General features: G+C 36.9%; 1 protein-coding gene across 3 annotated transcripts in view; it reads right to left on the bottom strand.

Annotated features, from left to right (window-relative positions):
• Positions 1-2029: 2029 nt before the first annotated feature.
• The window catches only part of ADAM10 (ADAM metallopeptidase domain 10), a 42607-nt gene continuing 23556 nt past the window's right edge, over positions 2030-21080 (bottom strand). The window contains exons 5-16 of one of the 3 annotated variants that reach the window (XM_062501385.1): positions 16115-16218; positions 14577-14723; positions 13339-13431; positions 12532-12715; positions 10742-10905; positions 9491-9674; positions 8452-8602; positions 7960-8143; positions 6355-6463; positions 5858-6078; positions 5055-5181; positions 2030-4588 (exon numbers count right to left, since the gene is read on the bottom strand). In XM_062501385.1, coding sequence (XP_062357369.1) covers positions 4494-4588; positions 5055-5181; positions 5858-6078; positions 6355-6463; positions 7960-8143; positions 8452-8602; positions 9491-9674; positions 10742-10905; positions 12532-12715; positions 13339-13431; positions 14577-14723; positions 16115-16218 — 1763 coding nt within the window. In that variant the 3' untranslated portion in view covers positions 2030-4493. Of the gene's footprint in view, positions 4589-5054; positions 5182-5857; positions 6079-6354; positions 6464-7959; positions 8144-8451; positions 8603-9490; positions 9675-10741; positions 10906-12531; positions 12716-13338; positions 13432-14576; positions 14727-16114; positions 16219-21080 lie in introns of all 3 variants that reach the window. The other 2 variants (XM_062501384.1, XM_062501386.1) reach the window with 2 other exon arrangements.

Raw genomic sequence — 21080 nt, 5'->3', positions numbered from 1 at the left:
CAATTGCTAGAGACCCAGGGACAGCATTTTTAGGGGCATGAAGTTACAATGGACCATGTCCTGCAGAATGACAGGCAAGGAACAACTGACAATGTGGTCATTTTAGTTTTCCAAAGCACAATGGAAAATGAGAGCAGAGAAAGAAATATGTGTGGCTAACTCAAACTAGGCATCTCTCTAGATTGTTTCTAGAACTGAATTGCTGCTTTTGCAAAAAGCTAAAGACCTGGCCACTTACTTCTGTTTCAGGGTTTTCTTTTTTTATAAAATACTTGTCTATTTACGGAATGATTTAATACTGTCACTGAAATTGCATTTACATCAGTTATCACCAACTTTCTAAGCCATAATTTTGTAAGCTTTCTGAACCAAATCCTACCTCTACTCCTCAAAGCCTTTTTTTAATGTTGAAGGATGGACAGAGCAAGAGACAAAGGCTAACAAGAATTGGGCTGTACTCCTCCAGTACAGAAGCTACACTCTTAGAAACATTTCAGACCAATGCCAATAAAAACTGGCATTTCTTGCAAACTACTATCACTTAATTAGTAAGAAGGCTGATAAAGGGACCTGAACTTCAGGAAAAGCAGGTGAAAGAAGGGTCAGAGGTGTCTATATTGTGCTGAAACTCAAGAAATGGCGATACTGCAGTTTGATGACTTCTACTGTTTTTTTGTAAAAAAATCATTCTCCAGTATTCAATTAAGAGAGGCTGGTATATCCTCAGATAAGACAATTTGAAAGGTTTTAAGCAGTGAATTAGGAAAATTAAAAGAACATTCAGTATTTGAACTCTTGCAGATATGAAGATACTTCTGATGCCATTTTTCACAAATCATACACCGAAACAAATTCTCTCCGTTTTGACAGCCATTACACTGATTTCTGCATAAAAGTGGAATAAAGCCCAAGCTGTAATGCATTCAGTCTCACCATGCCTGAACATAAAACTGAAGTCATACCTACAATTTCAAGTGCCTATAGTGGTGCCTTACTCTGTGCTCACTGGGATTATTGCTGTCTCACTCCGTAGAGCTGATTTGAGACCTTGGAAGCCACCAGGTGCTTACTCCTGTCAGAGCATGCACAGCTCAGAGTGACAGAATGGCTGCTGTCCCTTTCACCATCTCTCTGGAGTAACGAACCTCCAATATTCAGAAATAAAAACCTCTTCCTTCCTTCCTTTTTGTGTTTTTCCTGAAAGAAGTACTGGAACACAAATTAAAACCCAAATTACATCAATGGTATGGTATAAAGTTTAATTGCTTAAGAGGGCTTGATGCCCTTGTCATGCTCACACATTCTGACTATACTATATATGCTTCTACACGAGGTGAATGTATACATTTCATAACTAAAAAACATTTTAAAATGCAAGATGAATAAATTAATAGGTACAAATAAGATTATGTCAAATATTAGCTAGAAAAATTATGTACTCATTTTTTTCACAAAAATTTTAAAATATACATGAAACTTGCATTTGAGCTGCTTAGGCATTACTCTATCCCTCTGGCCTGTGCTCCTACATAGAGATTTAAACACAACCACCACCACCTCTATGAGGATTTGCAGAAGGGCTCTGCTCCAAGGGATTTTCTTTTAATTCCCTTTGCTCAGACAGGGCTATTTAGCTACAGGGAGAAGCACTTCTATAAAAAGTCATGGGGTTGGTAGGGGGAGCATTGTGAGAAAGGAACTCTGAGTATGCTTTGATAACATCAAAGTCCACCCTGCTCACTTCAGGAAACAGATGTCCAAGCAGGCCATGCTCAACAAACAGCCCTAAGAATGGAAGACTTGCTGGCAGGACCTGGCTTTTAAAAGCAGTCTTATCACTTAAATCAACCACGCAACACACAAAACCTCAGAGACCCAGCTTAGCAGCTTTAAAACACCTTGCAAAAAGTGCATTTGCTCCTTCTGTAGCTCTCATCAACCAATTCTGTATTCAGAGAATTGCATGTTAATTCCAATATTCCTTTCCAAATATATTTCCAAAGGTATCCATCAATAATGATGCCAAACTCAAACATCCCACCAGCAATTAGTTTTCATTTTGAAGGTAAGAAAAGTTTTATTCCTGTTGATCATGTAAATAATTTAAAATTAATTTCATGGTTTTTCCTAAACAGGTTACACAAACACATTTATTCCTACGTATAAGTGCAGGATGTTAAAACTGAGAGGGGCACTTGGACACAGATAATACAACTACATTTTGGCATGACACTAAAAGACAAAAATCAAGCAAAGTGGAATCTGTGTACTCCTCTTTGCTTTCAGGGTTCAACAAGTAAATGGATCTTCAGAAGATTATTTCATCAAGTCTATTTATTAATGCATTTCAAGTTTCAAAAAACCTTACATATCTTTGCACAATACTTTATTTTTTGCATTTTTTAGTAAAAATTTCCAAAGTGAACAAAAAAGAGACTGTATAAAACACAGTGGACATGGAATTGACAGTAGTATTTCTGTTTCATTGTCTTGAACTTCCTTTCGGCTTTACCACATCTTGACTTGCAGTGGAGAGTTCAGTGCACATTTCTGTTTTCAAAAAACATTTAACTTAGACTCAAAATAAAATAGGGCAGCATTTGTCTGCCAAAATCCTACCACAGGATAACATTACAGGCAAAAAATTTACATGTTCCAAAGTCTACCACACTCAAGAAGTTACTAAGAACTCTTGCTGAATAAAAGTCACCATTTTAGAAATGCAAACCCACTTCCAATCTTTGCACAGTCTTAAAACAAATGTATTTAAAATGACTTAAAAGCAACTACGTACACTTCTAACTAGTTAAGATCATTTAGAATTATTTATATAGTCTATTGGACTTGGGGTTTCATGTACAAAATTTGTCTCTAAACCATGTACAAAAAGCTGTATTTTGAAAAAGTTACCACATACTGTACAAGTTTACAAGGAAGAGATCCCATTATATTCTGTAACATTTTTGGCCTTGCTGGCTTGCGTCACATTATGAGAATGATTGTGTAAACCTTATACTCTTAAAAACAAAACAAAACCAAAAAAAAACAAACAAAGGAAGCCTGTCCAACCCTTAGTAAATTTTCACCTAAGCAAAGCCAGGAAAATTATAGCCATTTGCATCTCTAATTTGCTTGGTGCTTTTGGAAAACAAGCAATAAATACATCACAAGCTTAAACATTTTGTAATGCCCCCTTTCATCTCCTGCATAGCAGTAAGCACCTTAAGACATCTTTTATTTCATCTTCAAAAACGCCAATTATTTACATTCGTAATAAAAACTCTGGAATGGGACATTGTGCTGTTGAACTTCACTACTGGTATAAATGTGGGAAAACTGGTAGTCCTAACTACAGTTTCAACTCTGCCACAGTAGCCAGGCAAATCACTCTACTTTAGTGGTTATCAATCAACAGTGTCATGCTGAAAAGTTATCCAAACACCTGATAAATTAAAAAAGAAAAGAAAAACCTACAGCTTTTCTTTCTTTCCACATCCCTTAGAACATGAACTTGATCACCAAACTGTAAGAATATCTGAACAGCCCAAATAAAGTGGTTGCAATTTTTAAAACAAGTTGAAAAACAGGCAGAATTTTCTAATAAAGCATGGAAACATTTCATCTAACTATTCATCATTTCACTGAATAATCAGACAAATTAAAAATATTTATGCTGAGCTACAAGGAAGACACATAAAACATTTTTGAAACATTCTGACATTTGCAAAGTTTGCAGAACACCTGTTAAATCTCTCTAAGACCATCCAGGCTTGTATGCTGTGTCTTAGCAGCTGTTGGATGAAGATGAAATGAGTGCTTGAAACAACTTTTATAATGATAAAAAAAGTGTGATTGGATTCAAAATTGCTGTGTAAAGCATCACAGGACCCTTGACCACCACACACCATCATCCTCTGTTATCCTGAGTGTGTCAATTAAACAGTAATTTCTTCATTAATAGCGGAAAAGTTTTATAATACAAAGAAACATCCATATTGCAATTCTCTTGTTTACAATTGCACACAAGTACGGGTGTACGTTAGAAATACATGTCTGCATATAACAATGTATATACATTGACAGGTAATGTCTCCAATGCTGAGGTGGTCTAGCTTCCTAGCCTTGTCTGGCAGTTGAAAAATAAATCTTTTTCTCAATTCTTGAGTAAAAGTTTTACTACAGCCATATTTGCCTGCAAGTGAAGAAAATGCAGCAATGAAGAGCACAGAAGGGGGAAAGAATCATGATATGCTAGGACTTTGTCCTACTAAATTAAAAATATTCAAGAAAAACACTTCTCTTCTTTTTGAGCTGGAAGATTCTCTCATTAAAAATTAACTACTTCCGCTTGTTTTGAGGGCATATCATGCTTTTTTTTTTTTTTTCCTCTTCAATTTTTGAGAGTTAGACTGGGGTCAATGACTTATTAGGTTTTCTTTGGAGTGAGTTTTCCCATTGTAGGCACTAGGAAGAACCAAGGCAAAAAGCTGCAGTCAGCGTCTCATATGTCCCATCTGATAACTCTCTCGGGGCCTTTGCCGCTGTGGGGGCTGAGTGGTTTGTGGTGGTCTCCTCCTTTTTAAAGTGCCTGTTTCAAAGAAAAGTAACCATTATTAAAATTAATTTTAAAAACTCAAGTTATTTCCAGAAGAGTTACCATGGTCATACAAATTAAACACACCTGTTTTGCTTTGGATTTAGACCTGCAAAGCTTTAACTAGATGAGTAAAGGCATGGAGGACATAGAGAATACATTTCAGTACCTCAACAGTACTTCCTTAAACAGGCTGATTCTTACAAAATGTAGCATGAAATAGGAAATAAAAGGAACTCTGATGCTGGAAAAAGTCTTCAAAGCTTTCCTTTGATATTAATATTATGTTATAGGAAATAAGACAAGAATTAGATTTTCATGAATTGTTTCACTGGCATCAATTCCATTTGTAGTTTCACAGTGCCAGACTAAGCACTGTAGATTGAAACACCTGAAATTTCTCTTAAAAACTAAACAGCTGAGGAGAAAACATTCCTCTATAATTAGCTGGAGTACTCACCTGGAAGTGGTTTATGAGGAGGCAACTTTGGATTACTGCTTGGAGTATGAACACTGCATATCTTAATGAAGCCAGCCATCAACATTATCAATGCAATTCCCATAAGTAACACTGCCCACCAATAAGCCTAAAAAACAAAACCACAACAACAACACAAAGATTGTGTGGGGGCTGGCACACATGCACAAGAGACAGAGCACATTGAATATAGCTTTTCACTGCATTTTAGAAGTCATCAAAAAGCTTTCTGAAACGTCACCAAGAATATGCAACCTAATATTTGAAAGATAGTTCTTCCATGGAAAAGCCCCAGTATCAGATGGATACTTCACAGAAGATACACTCAGCAGAACTGTGTAAGCCTAAAACAGTCACCAGCTTACACAAAATTGCCTATGCAGTTCTCGAAGGGCGTTTCACTCTAGCTCTTCTTCCAGTATAATATTATTAAAGTGTCATCTAGCACAATAAAAGTTACGAATTCTAGAGACATAAAATATTTAGTTCCTTGAAAGAAGTCAAAGCATTCAAATATGAAGAGTCAAAACATGAAAAAAACAGTAAATTAAAAATGTGAATGAATAGAGGTATTAACAGATCCTCTTTGTTTGTTATTTGTTTCCATTCCCTTCATTCTAGCACTTATTTGTTGCACACAGGGTGCATACAAAAAGTCAAGTAAAACAATGGCTAATTGTACTTTGAAGAATGCTGAGGCACTCTGCATGCCAACACGTATCAACTGTGGATGTTGATTAACAAGAACATTTCATATTAGACTTGTAATATAAAAGTGTACTTACCACAATCCATTCTGCAATATTTTCATATAGTTCTGGATTAAAAATTGCTTTCTTTAATCTAGCTAGAGGGCCATCAGCATCTACTAGCCGACACCTCATAAACACATCACAGTAGCCTTTAAAATCATTACAGGGAGATCCAGGTTGTAAAGTAATGGTTTCAAGATTAAAGTATTCCTGCCATCGGCTTGAGCCTGTGCTTGCACAAGTAGCTGGGTCCACTGAAAAGTGAATACAAATTAATCAAACCATTATTGTATTAAAACATCTGTGCATGAATACCCGCCCTAGTGTTTAATTGTTCAAAATGCTTTTCTATTAATCCGTAAAAATGCAGAATATATTATTTTTTCATAAACAGTACAATGCAATGTGTCTGAAACTATGTTTGAACAAAAAGGTCTCAAAGCTAACAAAATCTCAAGTACAAAACATCATCAGCAGGTTTCTCAGAGCCCTCCTGCTCTATTTACACTTATGATTCAGATAAATCTTACTTTTTCTCATGCAGCAGACATGGCACAGCTCTCTATCATCCTTGCCATCTGAACTAGCACATGTACACTCCTCCAAGCCGTGCTTCTCACATATAGAGCCAGCACATTGCTGTGGGAGACAAAAGTACAGCAACAGAAAAATCAATTTCACTTTAAGCACACTGACATTGGGAAAGATATTAAAAATTAATATCTGAAAGCATATCATAGGTCTAAAGATCTAAAAAGAGATGTAAAACGAGCTTAAAAGCAACTGCTTCGATTTTTTTTCCAAAGCTTATAAACTAAAAATTATTAGTTTATCAATGTCAATATTTTGGCATATCTTCTAGCTTTTTAAAAGGTGATTTACCTTATTTTAACACAGTATCTTATTTTATAACCTGAGAGTACTCTGCAAAACACCCAGAGCACCACAGTTCATACTGAAACAATACTACTCAAAACCATGGTTAGAAAATCTATTGCATTTATACACAAATATTTCTCTTGGAAAATTATAAAAATTACTGGCAGAAAAAATTCTGCATTTAACTTCACTGTGTGAGCGTCCTTCAAACTCCAAGTTCACTGTATTTATAATTTTTTTCCAAAACCAATAACTATACAAAACCAGTTATTCTATCTTTAAGATGGCTATAAATTAGCTGAAAAACATTACAAGCAGTGCTTGATTAAAAACCTGGACTCTGGAAAACAAACTTACAGCAACACAAGTTACAGATCTTTTAAGAGGATGATTTGTGCTTGTGTTTGCTTCCAAGTAAACATAGACCAATTTACAAGGGACTTCCCATCAATATTTTATAGCAGTTACCATGTTCTCTTTAACCCAGGAAACTAATGGCAGCTCTGAACCATCTAAATCCATATGCTTGCACATCAGTGCTATATGTACACGTTTGGAAAAACTGTATTGCCAGTAAACCAAATTCAAGCTCTATTGATGTGGTGCCTAACCCTGGCCTCACTGTTCTGGGTAACCCCTATTATAACTTGACAACTCTATGCCATTAGGGAAAAGAGGTGAACATCCCTAGAAGCAAGGCACTGAGCAAAGCCAGGAGACTGGAATTCAAACAATAGGTCTCCCCAAAACACGGGCACAGGCAGCCATTGGCCAGGGAGCTGGGTGGTAATAACCACACTCAGCCAGTTGGGACCAAGCACGTGGGTTTCTGAAAACCATGTAAAAGAGAGCTGCACTTGATAAAATTTGCTGTTGCCTCATGAACTATGTAGTGTTGTGTCCTGTCCATCAACTGTGACATACTGACAGGATATCCAGCTTTCTAAGGCAACAGAATTATTGACCAAGACTGAAGAACAGTGAAAAGAAAAGACTTTCATAATCCTGATTTTTACAAAAAAACTTTATACGTAACTTTCTCAGACAGTACAGCTATCTTGGGATTTGTTACCTACTTCTTAATCATTGGTGTACTTCCGCTATTATTTTGACTGACACCAATAATCAAACATCTATACAGAAAGAGAGACCAAGCTTGCATTCCTGTGCAGTAATTACAGAAACCGTATCAATCCACAATGCAGTGCCCTGCAATAAACAACATGAGCAGTTCCATAAGACTGTAAAAACCATACCCCCTTTATGCAAACTTGGGTGTTCCTGTTGCACACTGTGAAGTTTTCTTTGGGTTCAGATATTGGGCAGAGAGCACTGATACCATTACACATTCCTTCCTTAGCACAGTCAGAGTCATTCCGACACTTATCCGTTCTTGATTTGAAATCACACTGGGCAGTGCAACATGGGCCTTGGCTGGGGCTGGAAAGAAACATGAATTGTGGATGCCAAGAAAAAGCATGAACCACTCCAGATGAACTATTCACCCCGAAACCCACTCAAGCACTCAACAAATTTCTGATTTGGGCTAATCAAAATGTGACTTGAAAATCATTTTTCCCATGGCATAATTATGCTTATGTATTTCTCACTCATTATATTAAAGCATTTTAAGCAAAATTAGTATTTTCATAAAAATGTAGGTAAGCAGATTCAGATTCTGAAATCTCCATTACAGTTCCCACTAAATGCCCAAAACTAAAGTGCATTGTAACACATGTGCACAATACCTGCAGTTTTTGCCTGGTCTTAACTTGCATTTTTTATCTTCTGGTTGGTTTGCATCATAACAGCAGTCATCTTTACACTGGTCACTGTATCCACAATCACACTGCTCTCCTTGTTCAACCAGTCCATTACCACAGATGGGCTGCCCAGACTCTGAAAAATGCCAGTATATTTCTGTACAAAGCAGTACAAAGAATATGCAATACTTACAAACCTTAACAAGCATCCAGCTAATCATGACTGAAAGAGCCTGGTCAAGCTGGACTTTAGACTAGGGCTCAAGTCAACTTGCATTACTGCTTGACACCCAGTTTAGTCATTCCCACAATTCACAGAATTTTAAGCCTCTGAGTAAAAGGCTTTGGCTGCTAAGAGTGGGAGTGTAAGAACAAGCTTTCTGCTCAGTCTCCCAGGGAGGTGCATCCTTTCCTGCACTCCTTTAGCAGCCACAGGACCTTGAGGCAAAGGCTAATTGTACTGGAGTGAACTACTCCAAAATCCAAACCTACTGAGTAGATGTGCAAACCTACATGAGCACGAGCTCACAAAATTTGTGAGAGTTCACACAGACTCCAGAAAGAAAAATTAATGCAAAATTCTTTTTCATGTCTAAACAGGATTCCCTGCAGTTTAATATGCACTCCTTACCTCTAGCTCTTTCACAATGAGCATGACTGAAACCAGTCTGACCCTGTTTGTTTACTCCCTCCCACCAGGCATTTACAAAGACAGAGAAGAGCCTCCCTCAGCCTTCTCTGCTCCACACTGAACAGCCTCTCTTGGACTCTCCTCATATGTCAGATGCTCCAATCCCTTAATAATCCTTGTGGCCCTTTGCTGGACTCACTCCAGTATGCCCTGCTGTTTCTGTGCTGGCCAGCCCAGAACTTCAGACAGTACTGGAGACCTCAAATTCAATTCTTTACTTGCAGAATCTTTCAGTAAATTAAAAAAAAAAAGATAAATATCAATAAATTTATTTTAATTAAGCACTACAGTAAGATCTTAGCTACTCTCCTTTGAGGAGGATTAAATACATACCAACAAAACAATTATTTCTCTTTTTCTCAAGAACTTGGCTGATATTTCGAATGCTACAGATAGAGAATTTATTGTTGTTAAGTTTGTCCCCAGATGTAGCTCTTGCATACATGATATAATTGCCATTTTCCTTCTGTCCCAAATTCTTGGACTCTCCAGGAGTGCACTCCATTCCAGAATCATGCTGCAAAACAAATATTTTACAACTATCTTAATCATGGCAGGTGCAAAAGTAACCTGGATTTGGTAGCCTTAACACAGAACAAAAATAAATAAATAAATCAATAAAAGAAACCACCCACTATCTAACACTCTCAGGTTCTTTGCAATACAAAAACTATACATAAACCCAAGGTTTGATTTTGGGTTCTCTTTGTTCTTTTGTTGTTTTTGTTTCCCCCAAGACAACACCAGCAAGTATCTAATTTCTTATTTGCATTCCTGGTAATTTACCCCCAAGTGTATGTCCCAGAATGAATAATGACTTGGAAAAGTTGTCATCTCCTAAAGAGTGGCTTTATGATTATAAAAGGGTAATCAGCATTCTGTGGAATAAAAGCAGGAGGAGTTAACAGAAACCACAGTCCATTCTTCTTGTTTACTTTGAGGGAGGTACAAAGAGAACTTCAAAACAGAGCAGGAGTCTCTCAGCCAGTGACTACACCTACAATATCCAGTGTAAGGAATGAAATGCATTACATACTGGCAAAACAAAAAGCCTCATGCTTTCAAGCTTGCCACAAACAAGCTGCATCCCTAAATGTCTGTGAAACAGCTCTGCTCAAAAACATTCTTTTTGGTATCCTACTTCCCCCCCACTATTTTCTTAGATAACCTTTTAAGTATAAATCATCTAACATAAACGTGATCCACTTGCTGAATAAAGTGTCATCTTAATTTTGCAGTGCTTCTTCCTCCTCTCCAGGATAAAGTACAATACATTTAGCAAGATGTATGTGACCCTACTCTTCATAAAGACAGAGAAGTATTTAGGGAACAATAATCAAGTACCTTTGTAAGGGACTGAACTAATATAAATAAACAACTCACAAAATGCACTGTTGCACCAGTGTTGTCAAATACTCAAAAAAGGGCTTGGTTGCCATCCACTTTGTTTGTATACAACGTATGTGCACGTTGCTCATGGAGCCTGGATTCTGCTTTCCTTGTTTATAAGAAGGAAAACCTCCATTTGTGAATGACACCCTATGAAATGGCTGAGTGAGTTAACAGATCACCAGTGATACTTACAGGGGAACCAAAGTTATGCCCAACCTCATGTGCAAAAGTAATGTGAGAAACCTTGGGGGGCACATGAGAGCCATAGTTCTGGACAGTGATGATTCCAGTGTTTAGAGACTTCTTCTTACCATCTGAATACAATTTGCTCTTTTCACATATTCCACCAGAGCTCCCTGCATTCAAACAAAAAACACATTAGGGAAAGAAGTTCACTTGTCTACTCACATCCAGAGCAACAAACAGTTTGCCTCTGCAGGTTTACAGACTAAGAGCTCTCTACAATTAATATCAACACAACCTTGAAAGTAGATTAGATTTATTCACACAAATGCCCTCAACACTGATTGGATACATTCACTCAAGAAGTTAACTGGTTTAGAATAGCTTTTGAGAGCTATTTTGGGCATTCACTGAATGGATGAGCCCTTATTTCATCACACCTGTAGCACAAGACTAGCAGGGTGCAATGTCCAACAGAAGTAGCCTCATTTGGATTTCACAGAGTAAAAAATACACAGTAAATTCAGAGATCCTCTCTCACAGCAAGACCATTTATATAAAATGTCATTGTCAGAATAAGTACATATACATATATATAATTGTCAGAAAAAGTACAGACTGAAGCTGAAAATGCTTTTAATGTGCTGGTTAAAGAGACTTGTGTTTAGAAGGGTGGCAGTCAAGTGCATCACACTTCCTGTTTGGAAAACACCCAAAATTTTGACTTAAATTTCATCAAATTTTTCCATAACTTAGTTTCTACTGAAGTATTATTAATGTTCGAAAATTCAGCTATTCTATTGCTAATTTAAATGGTGTCCAAAAACCACTCCAAAGAAGTTTTTCTTTTTCAAATAAAATTTTGGTTTAGTGACATATGCCATTTAATCTGTCAATATGTGTGTTTAGGATGAGAATCTCAAAGATCATAGTTTTTCTCAGTTAAATTCAGTGTTGAAAGCAGTGTTTATGGACTGGATTTTCCAATTCATCCTGTGCTTGCTCTGTGTATGCACTAGAATAATCATCACAGACCAAATTTCTCATTTCTATTCACCATCTGGAATTATTTTTCCTATGGTTCTTTCACAGTCACTAAGGTTAGTCCACACAGGTCCCTCTAACATATCAGCTGCAGTCATGGGTCTGTTGATGTCTTACCCCTCATGAACAATTTCATGTTTCTTCCACCATTAATCAATTCTGTTAAAGTTCTCAGTAATGTTCTCATTCAGGAATCCTGTCTCCTGCAAAGTCTCACTGAGATTTTGTTTAAATCGAAGGACATACTTCAGACCCAAAATACACAACTAGACTGAAACTAATGAGAATCAGTTCAAGAAGAGTCATGCAGTAACTATTCTGTTACCTCCCAGAACAAGAATTCACTGATTAAAAATTTAAAAAAGTTCTTTCAATACTACCTAGAAAACCTAAAGGTTCTGCAGCGTTCTCACACTTGCAAGCTCCGTTTTCATAGAGCAGGAATACTTGTTTCATCTGTCACTTCACTAGTCACTCATACCCATTGTAAATAAAAAGCATTCTAAGTCATATCTTTGTATAACAAAATCAGTATGCTTTTTCTTTATTGTTCATATCCTGTTCATCAGAAATACAAAAAGATGACGTGAAATGGCACAATACACTAAAAATAAAATTAAACCATACCCAACCCAAAACTGTGAAAAGCTAGGAGATTTTTGTGTATTTGCTGTTCAAAACATGGTTTCTACCTTTCTTCTAGTGCCTACTTACAGTACTTTATCTCATAGCTCTGAAGGCTTGTACAGAATTACCTGAAGGGGCTCCAACCCAAGCCAGACCAAGGACTCCATCATCAAAATCACGGTCTGTAAACACATAGGCCAAGCAATAATCATCATGATTCTGTTCTGAGTTCAGTTCCAGAAACTTTTCCACACCGATGTTAGGAAATCTAAAGGGATTGGAAGAGTCCTTCTCATCTACGGTTGTGTTAATCTAAAAGTAAATTGGAACAAACTGTAAGACAGGATTCATTTCCACTTGCACATGCCAGCTAAGAGGCTCACTGCTGTCAGTACCTTGCTGTGTTACGTAGTTAAAGATGTTGTTTCAGGTTTAAAAGCCTTGACTGTAAATTACCACCCCAATCTTTGGAAAACAAAGCACTACAATAAATGAAGAAGTGCATTTGTGTAGTAAATACCCATTCTCTTATTTCCTTCCATTTCTTTTCCATTAGTACTCAAAAACTTATATCTATCCTCCTAAATTATCACTTTTACAAGAAATCCCATCCTGGATAACCATTCTCTATTTTAGTACTGAAGTTCTTGGAGAATAGCAATAGTATTTCACCACACAGTGGTGCTGAAACAAAGTCAGTTGATTCCTATAGAAAAACTGACCACAACTTAATAACAGAAGTAGTGGGCTTTTGACAATAATAACTAAAACCAAACCAAATAGATGGTTTAGGGCATCATTTACTGCAGAGACACGTGTTCTAAAGAACAGTTATAAAACAATAAATGGGTACAAGTGAACAGGAAATGGACATTTGAAGAATACAGCCTCCAAGCAGCAGAAGTGAAGCTGAAAGCATTTCCAACACAACTTACTCTGATCCTTTTCACCATGAAGCTGATGTTACGGATCCCTGAAAAATCTGTTGACTGGTAAATGGTGTCAATTGCTTTAACATGGCTGGAAATCTGTCAAAAACAAAAGTATCTACAGTTCAGAGATCTATGCACTACACTACAGCTGATCTTAAACAGCAATAGATGCAAGGCCTACACTCATACAATATGTGATATTGTGCTGCAGGAACTCCTAACAGACCTTTTGAATTAAATGATAGCACATAATGGAAAAAAAATCACTATCAGCACCTGCATCACCACCATGCCAGATACCACCACAGGATTTTGCCACTTTTTTTTTTTTTTAACGCATCATTCTATCAACTTTCAGATAGCTGTTTGTGATATTCCTTTACTCACTGCTTTGGTAAGACATCATTGTAGTAGAAATCATATTCAAAGCACTATATTTCTTTCTTGGAGAAAAAAAATCTACTTGTTAAGAATTATTCTTTCATTTCTGGTAGAAGACGTGAAAAAACAAATAATTTACCTTTTCTAGCAAGCAGAAATGATAACTAACTAAAAAGCTGATTTTGAAGGTGACTTCCAAGCTTTGAAAATGTTACTTGAATTGCCCATGTACACCGTAATAAATAGCAAAATTCAGATCTGCAAGTGGCAGTGAAACTTCAGACTTCAGGAGAAGTATGTTAACATGCTAGCTAAACTTTTAGCAAATTAGCAGCAAAACCACTAAATCATACTGACCCTTTTCCCAGTTAATACTATACTAACAAATGGAAAGCATCTGCCTTTAGCTGCCACTGCTTTTATAACCATCCACTGTATCAGATACTACAGGAATAGATCTCAGCATCACTAGCTCACAGTGTTTTGAGCTAGAATTTCAAAGGGAAGCCTATGCAAGTGTTAAAACAGAGGCTTGGCAGACTGTCAAACAGGATATAACTCTTCAGGAAATATTCTTTTTTTGATTAAGAACTAGAAACAAACTGCAAGTCCTGCTCAGAGGTGCTAAACACACCACAGCTGCCATTAAAGGAGACACAAGTACCCAGAAGTTTTGTCAGAGAAACAGCATCTTTTTAGCAAAATAAAAAATTTTATTTCAATTATGTCAGACCACTTTAACAAAAGAAACAAGACAGCATAAAGTAAAAAGCAAAAATACATGCAGATAAGTTACACGAAATTTATCAGGACTACCTGAAGTAAAAGTAGGCAATTTAAAACAAAGGGATTGGAAATACCTGTGCAATCACAGCTTCTCTGGTTCCATAATGCTTGTAGAATAGGTGATCAGTCTGGATGTACAGCTGACAAGTGTTTTTTTCAGCCTGAGTGGCACGCTTTTTCCTCAAGAGCTGTGGATCATCCTTCTTAGGCTCTTCAACAGGCTTCTACATATGAACAGGAAAGAAATATATTAACTTTTAGTTCCACATGCTGCACTAGATTGCCTAAAAATAACCATGGTTCTAAACATACTCCATTAATACAAACAGATTTTATATTTTTTCTTTAATATGAAAAGTTTGATGAATCTTGAATTAAGATTGAATGAAGTACATTATACTTTGAATACACTCTTAGCAAAAGCTCTCTCTGCATTTCATATTACAAAAGGTAGTCCACATTACTTAGTTTTGTTTCTCATTCATGTGATCTTCGGAATTTTTCTTTTTTATAATCCTTTTCTAAGACAAAGAAACAGTTGGTAGGTTAGGAAAAAAATCAGCACTGGTGGGACTTAAATGCAACCTTTATAACAGCAGTTATTTCAAATTGTAATTACCTTAGTCAGCTACCTCAGCAAACAGAAATGTTTAAGCACTTCAGCATGGAACAAATGGGGCACAGAACAAGAAGTTAAAGGAACACTGGTTAGTCAAAGTAGTATCTGGTAGCACACTGGCCTTACAGCACTCTCTGGTTGATGGCCCTCTCTCTCCACAAAGTTTTACAAGCTAATTTTTGGGAAAGCATTTTATTGTTACCAATGCTGAAAAGCACACTAATGTTGACAATTTCTGGAGTCACAACATAAACAAACGAAGTTGCTGATGCTATTAAAAAAGCTCTATTGCATAGTTTTCTAGGTATGTATTCAGCTGACACCACAGAATTATGCCAAGACTGGGGACAGCTCAGAACACAGCTAAGTCTAAAAGAAACTCAGTAACTTGCTGTTGGAAAAAAAATATTTCATGACACATGGTGCAAACCTGAATGCAAACCCACGGTACGACTCCACCCAGGTCCACAGGCTCCTTCCACAGGACACTTACCTCTCACAGCAGCCAATCTAATGTGCTGTACCCCACCCCTGTGAGCTTACAGGCTTGTTAGGAAGACTCTCCCACCAATATAATTTAATTTTCCACTGAAAGCACTCAGATATCCCAAGTGTGTTATATTAACATAACTTGAAAATCTAGAAGTTATTACTCTCTAGAACCAATGTATTACTTGGAGATTAAGGGATCTTGAAACTCTGCTTTCTCAGTTGCAATAAAGTATATTCCTCATTTCAAGCTTGATTTCCACATTCATCTAAAATTCTAACTGTTGAAATTTTTAAGATCATGTAGGATTCATTAAAAGTAGCACATGTGGGCTACAGAAGCAATGAGAAAAATTGTGTTAAAAAGAAACCTCCAGCAGTAATTTAAGTATCTCACAATGTGGAGGGCTGACAGCTCACCAGAAGTGAAAGAAACAACATACAAGAAATAGGAAGTTATCACACTAAGTACTAATCAACATAATCCATTAGCCTTTGTTGTACCTCTGTTGTTGGTTCTTCTATACCAGTCATCTGGTACTTCTGCATTCTTTCAAATACTGAATGATCTGCACAACCTCCTTGTGGTCCATATTTATGTGGATATTCTAAAAAGAGGAAGGCCAGATTGAGTTTTCAAATTCCAAGTACAATTCCAAAATATGGCTGCATCAGTGCAACTTACTCAGATGGTGTCCAATACTGTGCATGTGGTTTGAGGGAAGCATTAGAAGATCCAAGGTTTATGCAGCTTTCTATCATTATACATTTCTACTAAGACATTCTTAGTTTTATAAACAGAACAAAACTGATATTTGCTTTTCTTAACATTCTTTTCTCAGGCAGCACAAGAAAATAGGATGAGCAGTGCCTAACATAAGAACAAGAGCTTTTATTTACACAGCTGTACCCACTTGCTTCAACTAAAAGCAGCCTCCAAAAAGTGATATCACAATGGAAAGTTATTAGATATCAAGTACACTAAAGAATGCTGGAGTAAGAGAAAGGGGTTTTATACTACTTGGTAAACAAACAAAGAAACCTTGCTAACATTCTTAGATGATTTTATTATTTTATTCATCTTCCACTGATTTTTTGGAAGTTTTCATATTATGCTAATGGATAGAACCATGGTTTATTTAACCACTACATGTTAGTTAAACTTGCTGGAGATCCAAAGTAGTGAGAATATCCCATAATCACCTCTTTAACAAGGCCAACTCTTGCAATAGTTGCCAGTGCACACCTCATTGCACAAGGGAATGTGCTTAACTTCTACTGCCAGTACCTACAGTAGATTTGTAACCTGTATTTGCAGAAGCTTCCTCTGGAGATGAGAAATACTGAATACTTCTCCCTTTGATTTCTTTGCAGATTCAACCCCATCATAAATTGGTGCCTAAGTAAGAAATAATGGAATACAGATCATGGTAGCCACAGATTTGAATACTTAGCAAGTCAGTTTCTGTAGGGCACACCAGAGTTTTAGCACCATCTCAACAGTGCCACTTTTGTCAGAAAAGTACAAACTTTACCAAGGTTTGTTGTGTTTTAGGAGTTGTTGGTTGGTTCATTTCTCTCTCTCTCTTTTTTTTTTTTTGAGCAGACATATAAGAGCAGAATTGTAAAGCCTAGGCACCAAGGACCTGATGCCAACAATATATGCACTTCAGGTGATTTTGCCCAGGACTAGCTCTAGTCTGGGCTGTGGAGTCAAGACTTGGCAGCAGCTGAAGCACAGCAAACATGTTTCCCTTGGAGAATGGGCTCTGCTGTGGTTTCATCTGACAGCTGCCTTTAATTATCTTTGACTCTTATGGCTGCTTCTTACAGTCATACTGCAGGATACTGCTAAACTATTTCAATATACAGGTTACCTTTTAAGTTTATTTCATTACTTTCTACACATTGGTTTCCCTCATTTCAAGTTCCACCTCCACACAAATACCATTTTTTAACTGCTGTCTCATCACATTTCTTCCAGCACCATTATTAGCACTAGCACAGTGCCAGAAGAATGGAGAGAAGAGGAGAAAAATATTCTCTTACTGCAAGTCACCTCACCCAATTTGCTCAAGAACGGTAGCAGAACAATGACTTGGCTACAACCAATTTTAAATAAAAAGCACTAGTCTGCTGGACTCACCTTCTACTTTCTGAGATCCTGTTTAATATCACTAGATTGGAGTTACAAGCAGATAGATATGATCCTTCCCTTCTCCATCTCCACCATCCTATTCTCCTCTCAGTGCAGTATAAAAAATTCTCCCACATTTAGTCTAGTGCAAATTTTCATTACCTATGGCCTGACTTCACACCACTGACTGTTTATCTCTGCAACAAGAGCAGGTTACCCAGGGCAGGAGCATGGCCCATCCTCCCTTTCCCCCACACACACTGCCCCTGCAGAAAACCACTGTGTCCTGAAAGCAGCTCCTGCAGGAGCTCCACTCTGAAGCATTACGACAACTGACAGAACAGTACTGGAAATAAATGCTCTCAGTGTATTACACAAAATAATCTGTCATTCTCTCTATCTTGTTTTCCAAAGATATTAGGAAATCCCTTAACATATTTTTTATACTGACTGCCTGGAATTCAAATATTTCTCACTTCAAAAGTAATAATCTAGTAAGAAACACTTAAAAGCCATGACAGTTAAAATTACAAGAAAATGAACACAAAACTATCTGCAAGAGCAATTGCCAAGGGTTTGCATGTGCTAGGAAAGATAAATACCCCCCCAAAATCTGAGACAGATTTGAACCACTCTGGCAATCACAGGAGAAAGGTAATACAGGATAGTTCACTTTAGAACCATTTCTAATTTACAGGGAAAGTTGCATATGACGTTTTCAGTTGCAAAATGCTGAACTGCCTCCAAACTGTGAGGGCACTATTCCCTCATCATCTTTTGAGACTTCCTATTTCCATCATCTGCAGCAGTTCGATTTTTAAGTATCTAAAGCTAAGCAAGAACTACATGGAACCAGATGACTTGGCCAGTTTTGACCCACAAGACAGAATTCTGATCCATGCTCTTGTGAAGTTTTCCAATTCTCTGAGATATACCAGCTTTCTGAGCTGCCTTCTGCCAGCTCTTTAGGATCAGGAGCTTCTTAGCCTATCCCTACCACAACCCTGAGAAGCAAAAAGGAAAAAACCTGCTTTCACCACGAAATGATTGCTTACAGTGAATGCAGAGCTGAGGAGAAAACAGAAGACTATTTTCCAAGAGACCTACAGTAGAAGATGTTAATAATAGGTTCAATCTTCTAAACAGAAAAAATCATTAAGCAAAGAAACCCCCAACCTTTTCTAGTACTGTCCACTTTCAGGTTTTGTACATCCTGGGAGAATGTTAAAAAACAATAAAGAGGAGAATAAAAAACCAAATCTAAAAACCACGCACAAGATCTTGTCATTTCATAGCTTCTGACTACAATGCCTTATTCTAACTAGATGGCAAATTATTTTTAATTATATATACGACTCCAGATGCGCAAAGTAAGAATTTTTCTTTTTAAGATGTATTACTACCTTCCACAAAGACATTCCTGAACATTGTTTTTTCTTCTTCTAATTATCAGTTACTAGAGTGATCTGTTCAGCATTTAGGTTAACTACTTAATCATAACTGGATTTAGGCATCTTGGGCAAGGATGACATCAAACTCCCATTACAAATAATGAAAACTCAGTTCTTTAATAGCCATAGAAATTTGCCCAATACTATCAAAAGCAATGATGTCAGAATAAAACTCTAATGTAAGCAGATTAAAAAAAACCAAACTTATAGATTTCATTTTGCAGCATTCTGTAACGCTGTGCTCCCATGACAACTGTCATCACAATGTGATAAAAAAGAAACCAGGTTCTCATTAATAACACAGTTTGCAATGGTCAGACTTTTCAGCAGATAGGGCTTTGCAAAATTACAGACCATTTTACTTTATGTTCCTAGTTGTATGGCCCTTCCAAGATCATAAAGACAATAAAGTGACCATTAATTTTCTGGAAGGTCTGAACAGAATTTTCCTGTATGCTGTTGATCTGAAGAGATACTGATTTTACAGTATTTTACTGTATTTATGTATTTTACAGTATGAACTCAGGGATACACTTGAAGCAAATATGATTTAAATAAATATATCCCCATCCTTAAATGTTTCCTAAATATCTTAATGTAAACAGCAATTTGCATCTTTCTAACCCTAAATTATGAAACAGTTTGATCAAGACTGGTTTAGAAACTAAAATCATTGAACTTGTGTTTCAAGTCATGAATAGCAGGCTGCCTTCCACTGGTCACCAGATCCACTGTAACAGACAAAAGCTGCCTTATAAAGTTGACAATATAATCCTCATTTACAAAACAACTTTTGTTTAACTACTGAAAAAGAACTCATTGAGATGCTAATCATATGTTGCATTGTGGTTTCTGAAAAGAACTAAAAAGCATATTGTTTCAAAAGCCTGAAACATGGGTGACCAACAAATACCCAAATTAAAGCAAAGATGACTTTTTACCTCAGTCTCTCCAGAGTAAGAAATGTGGTCATTTTTGTTGATTTTGTGCTACATAAGATAGCAGTAGTTTGACTCTATTTCATGAGAGCTAGCCTTAGATTACAGCAGTAACAACAAATCTACTACAAAGCTTAGCCTTTTTGAGTTGTTGGGCTTTTTTTGGAGCTGCAGTTCAATGCAAAAATAGGTCTCATGAAAGACAAAAATAATTTAGCTTCAAAAGCACTCTTCAGAAAGAGACAGAAGCAGTTGTATACTCCAGATACTTCAGACAACACAATCCTAGAGGCATCTATGATCCTAATGACTGAAGAGACACTATACAATCAGAACACAGGCACATCAGACTGCACTGGCAGCAGCCAACAGGAGTGATGTGTTTTTAAATAGTGCTGCTTAGACTTCACTCCAAGATGGGCTATTTTCAACCCTGCTGAGCTGGCAGCAATGTTCACTCACTTGGTGATTTGGAAGCCACTCTGTACTGCTGCTTTAACATGGATCACCAGAATAGATTTAGATTTCACCCCCTCTGATAACCTGATTTTGTTACTAACTGATGGTTTTGATGCACTAGATTCAAGAGGAAAAATAATGTAAACCAACATATCAATATGTGAATAATTAAAAACACCCCAACATACCCTGCTTCCATTCACTTTAATATGACACTAGTAAGAGCCAATTTCAGCATTACTTTTTCCAGTTTCCAAAGCAATCCATTTACTCTTCCAACAGAGAACACTCCTACAAAGCAGCAACAGTAACTTTCATTAAATCAATTTATCTGATTCTATAAGGCACAGTTCTATTTCTGTCAGTATTCAATAAGAGTGTAGAGTATTTTTAGTAACCCACCATTTACAGCATAAGGAACTGAGACATGAGAATCTTCTTTATTGTCTCAACCTTTGAAAACTGGGCACATCACTGCCTTATGT

The sequence above is a fragment of the Cinclus cinclus genome, chromosome 13, assembly GCF_963662255.1.
Source record: "Cinclus cinclus chromosome 13, bCinCin1.1, whole genome shotgun sequence".
In the NCBI taxonomy this organism is placed as follows: domain Eukaryota; kingdom Metazoa; phylum Chordata; class Aves; order Passeriformes; family Cinclidae; genus Cinclus; species Cinclus cinclus.
Note: the sequence above shows the minus strand (reverse complement) of the source record. Positions and strands in the feature narration are given on the sequence as shown.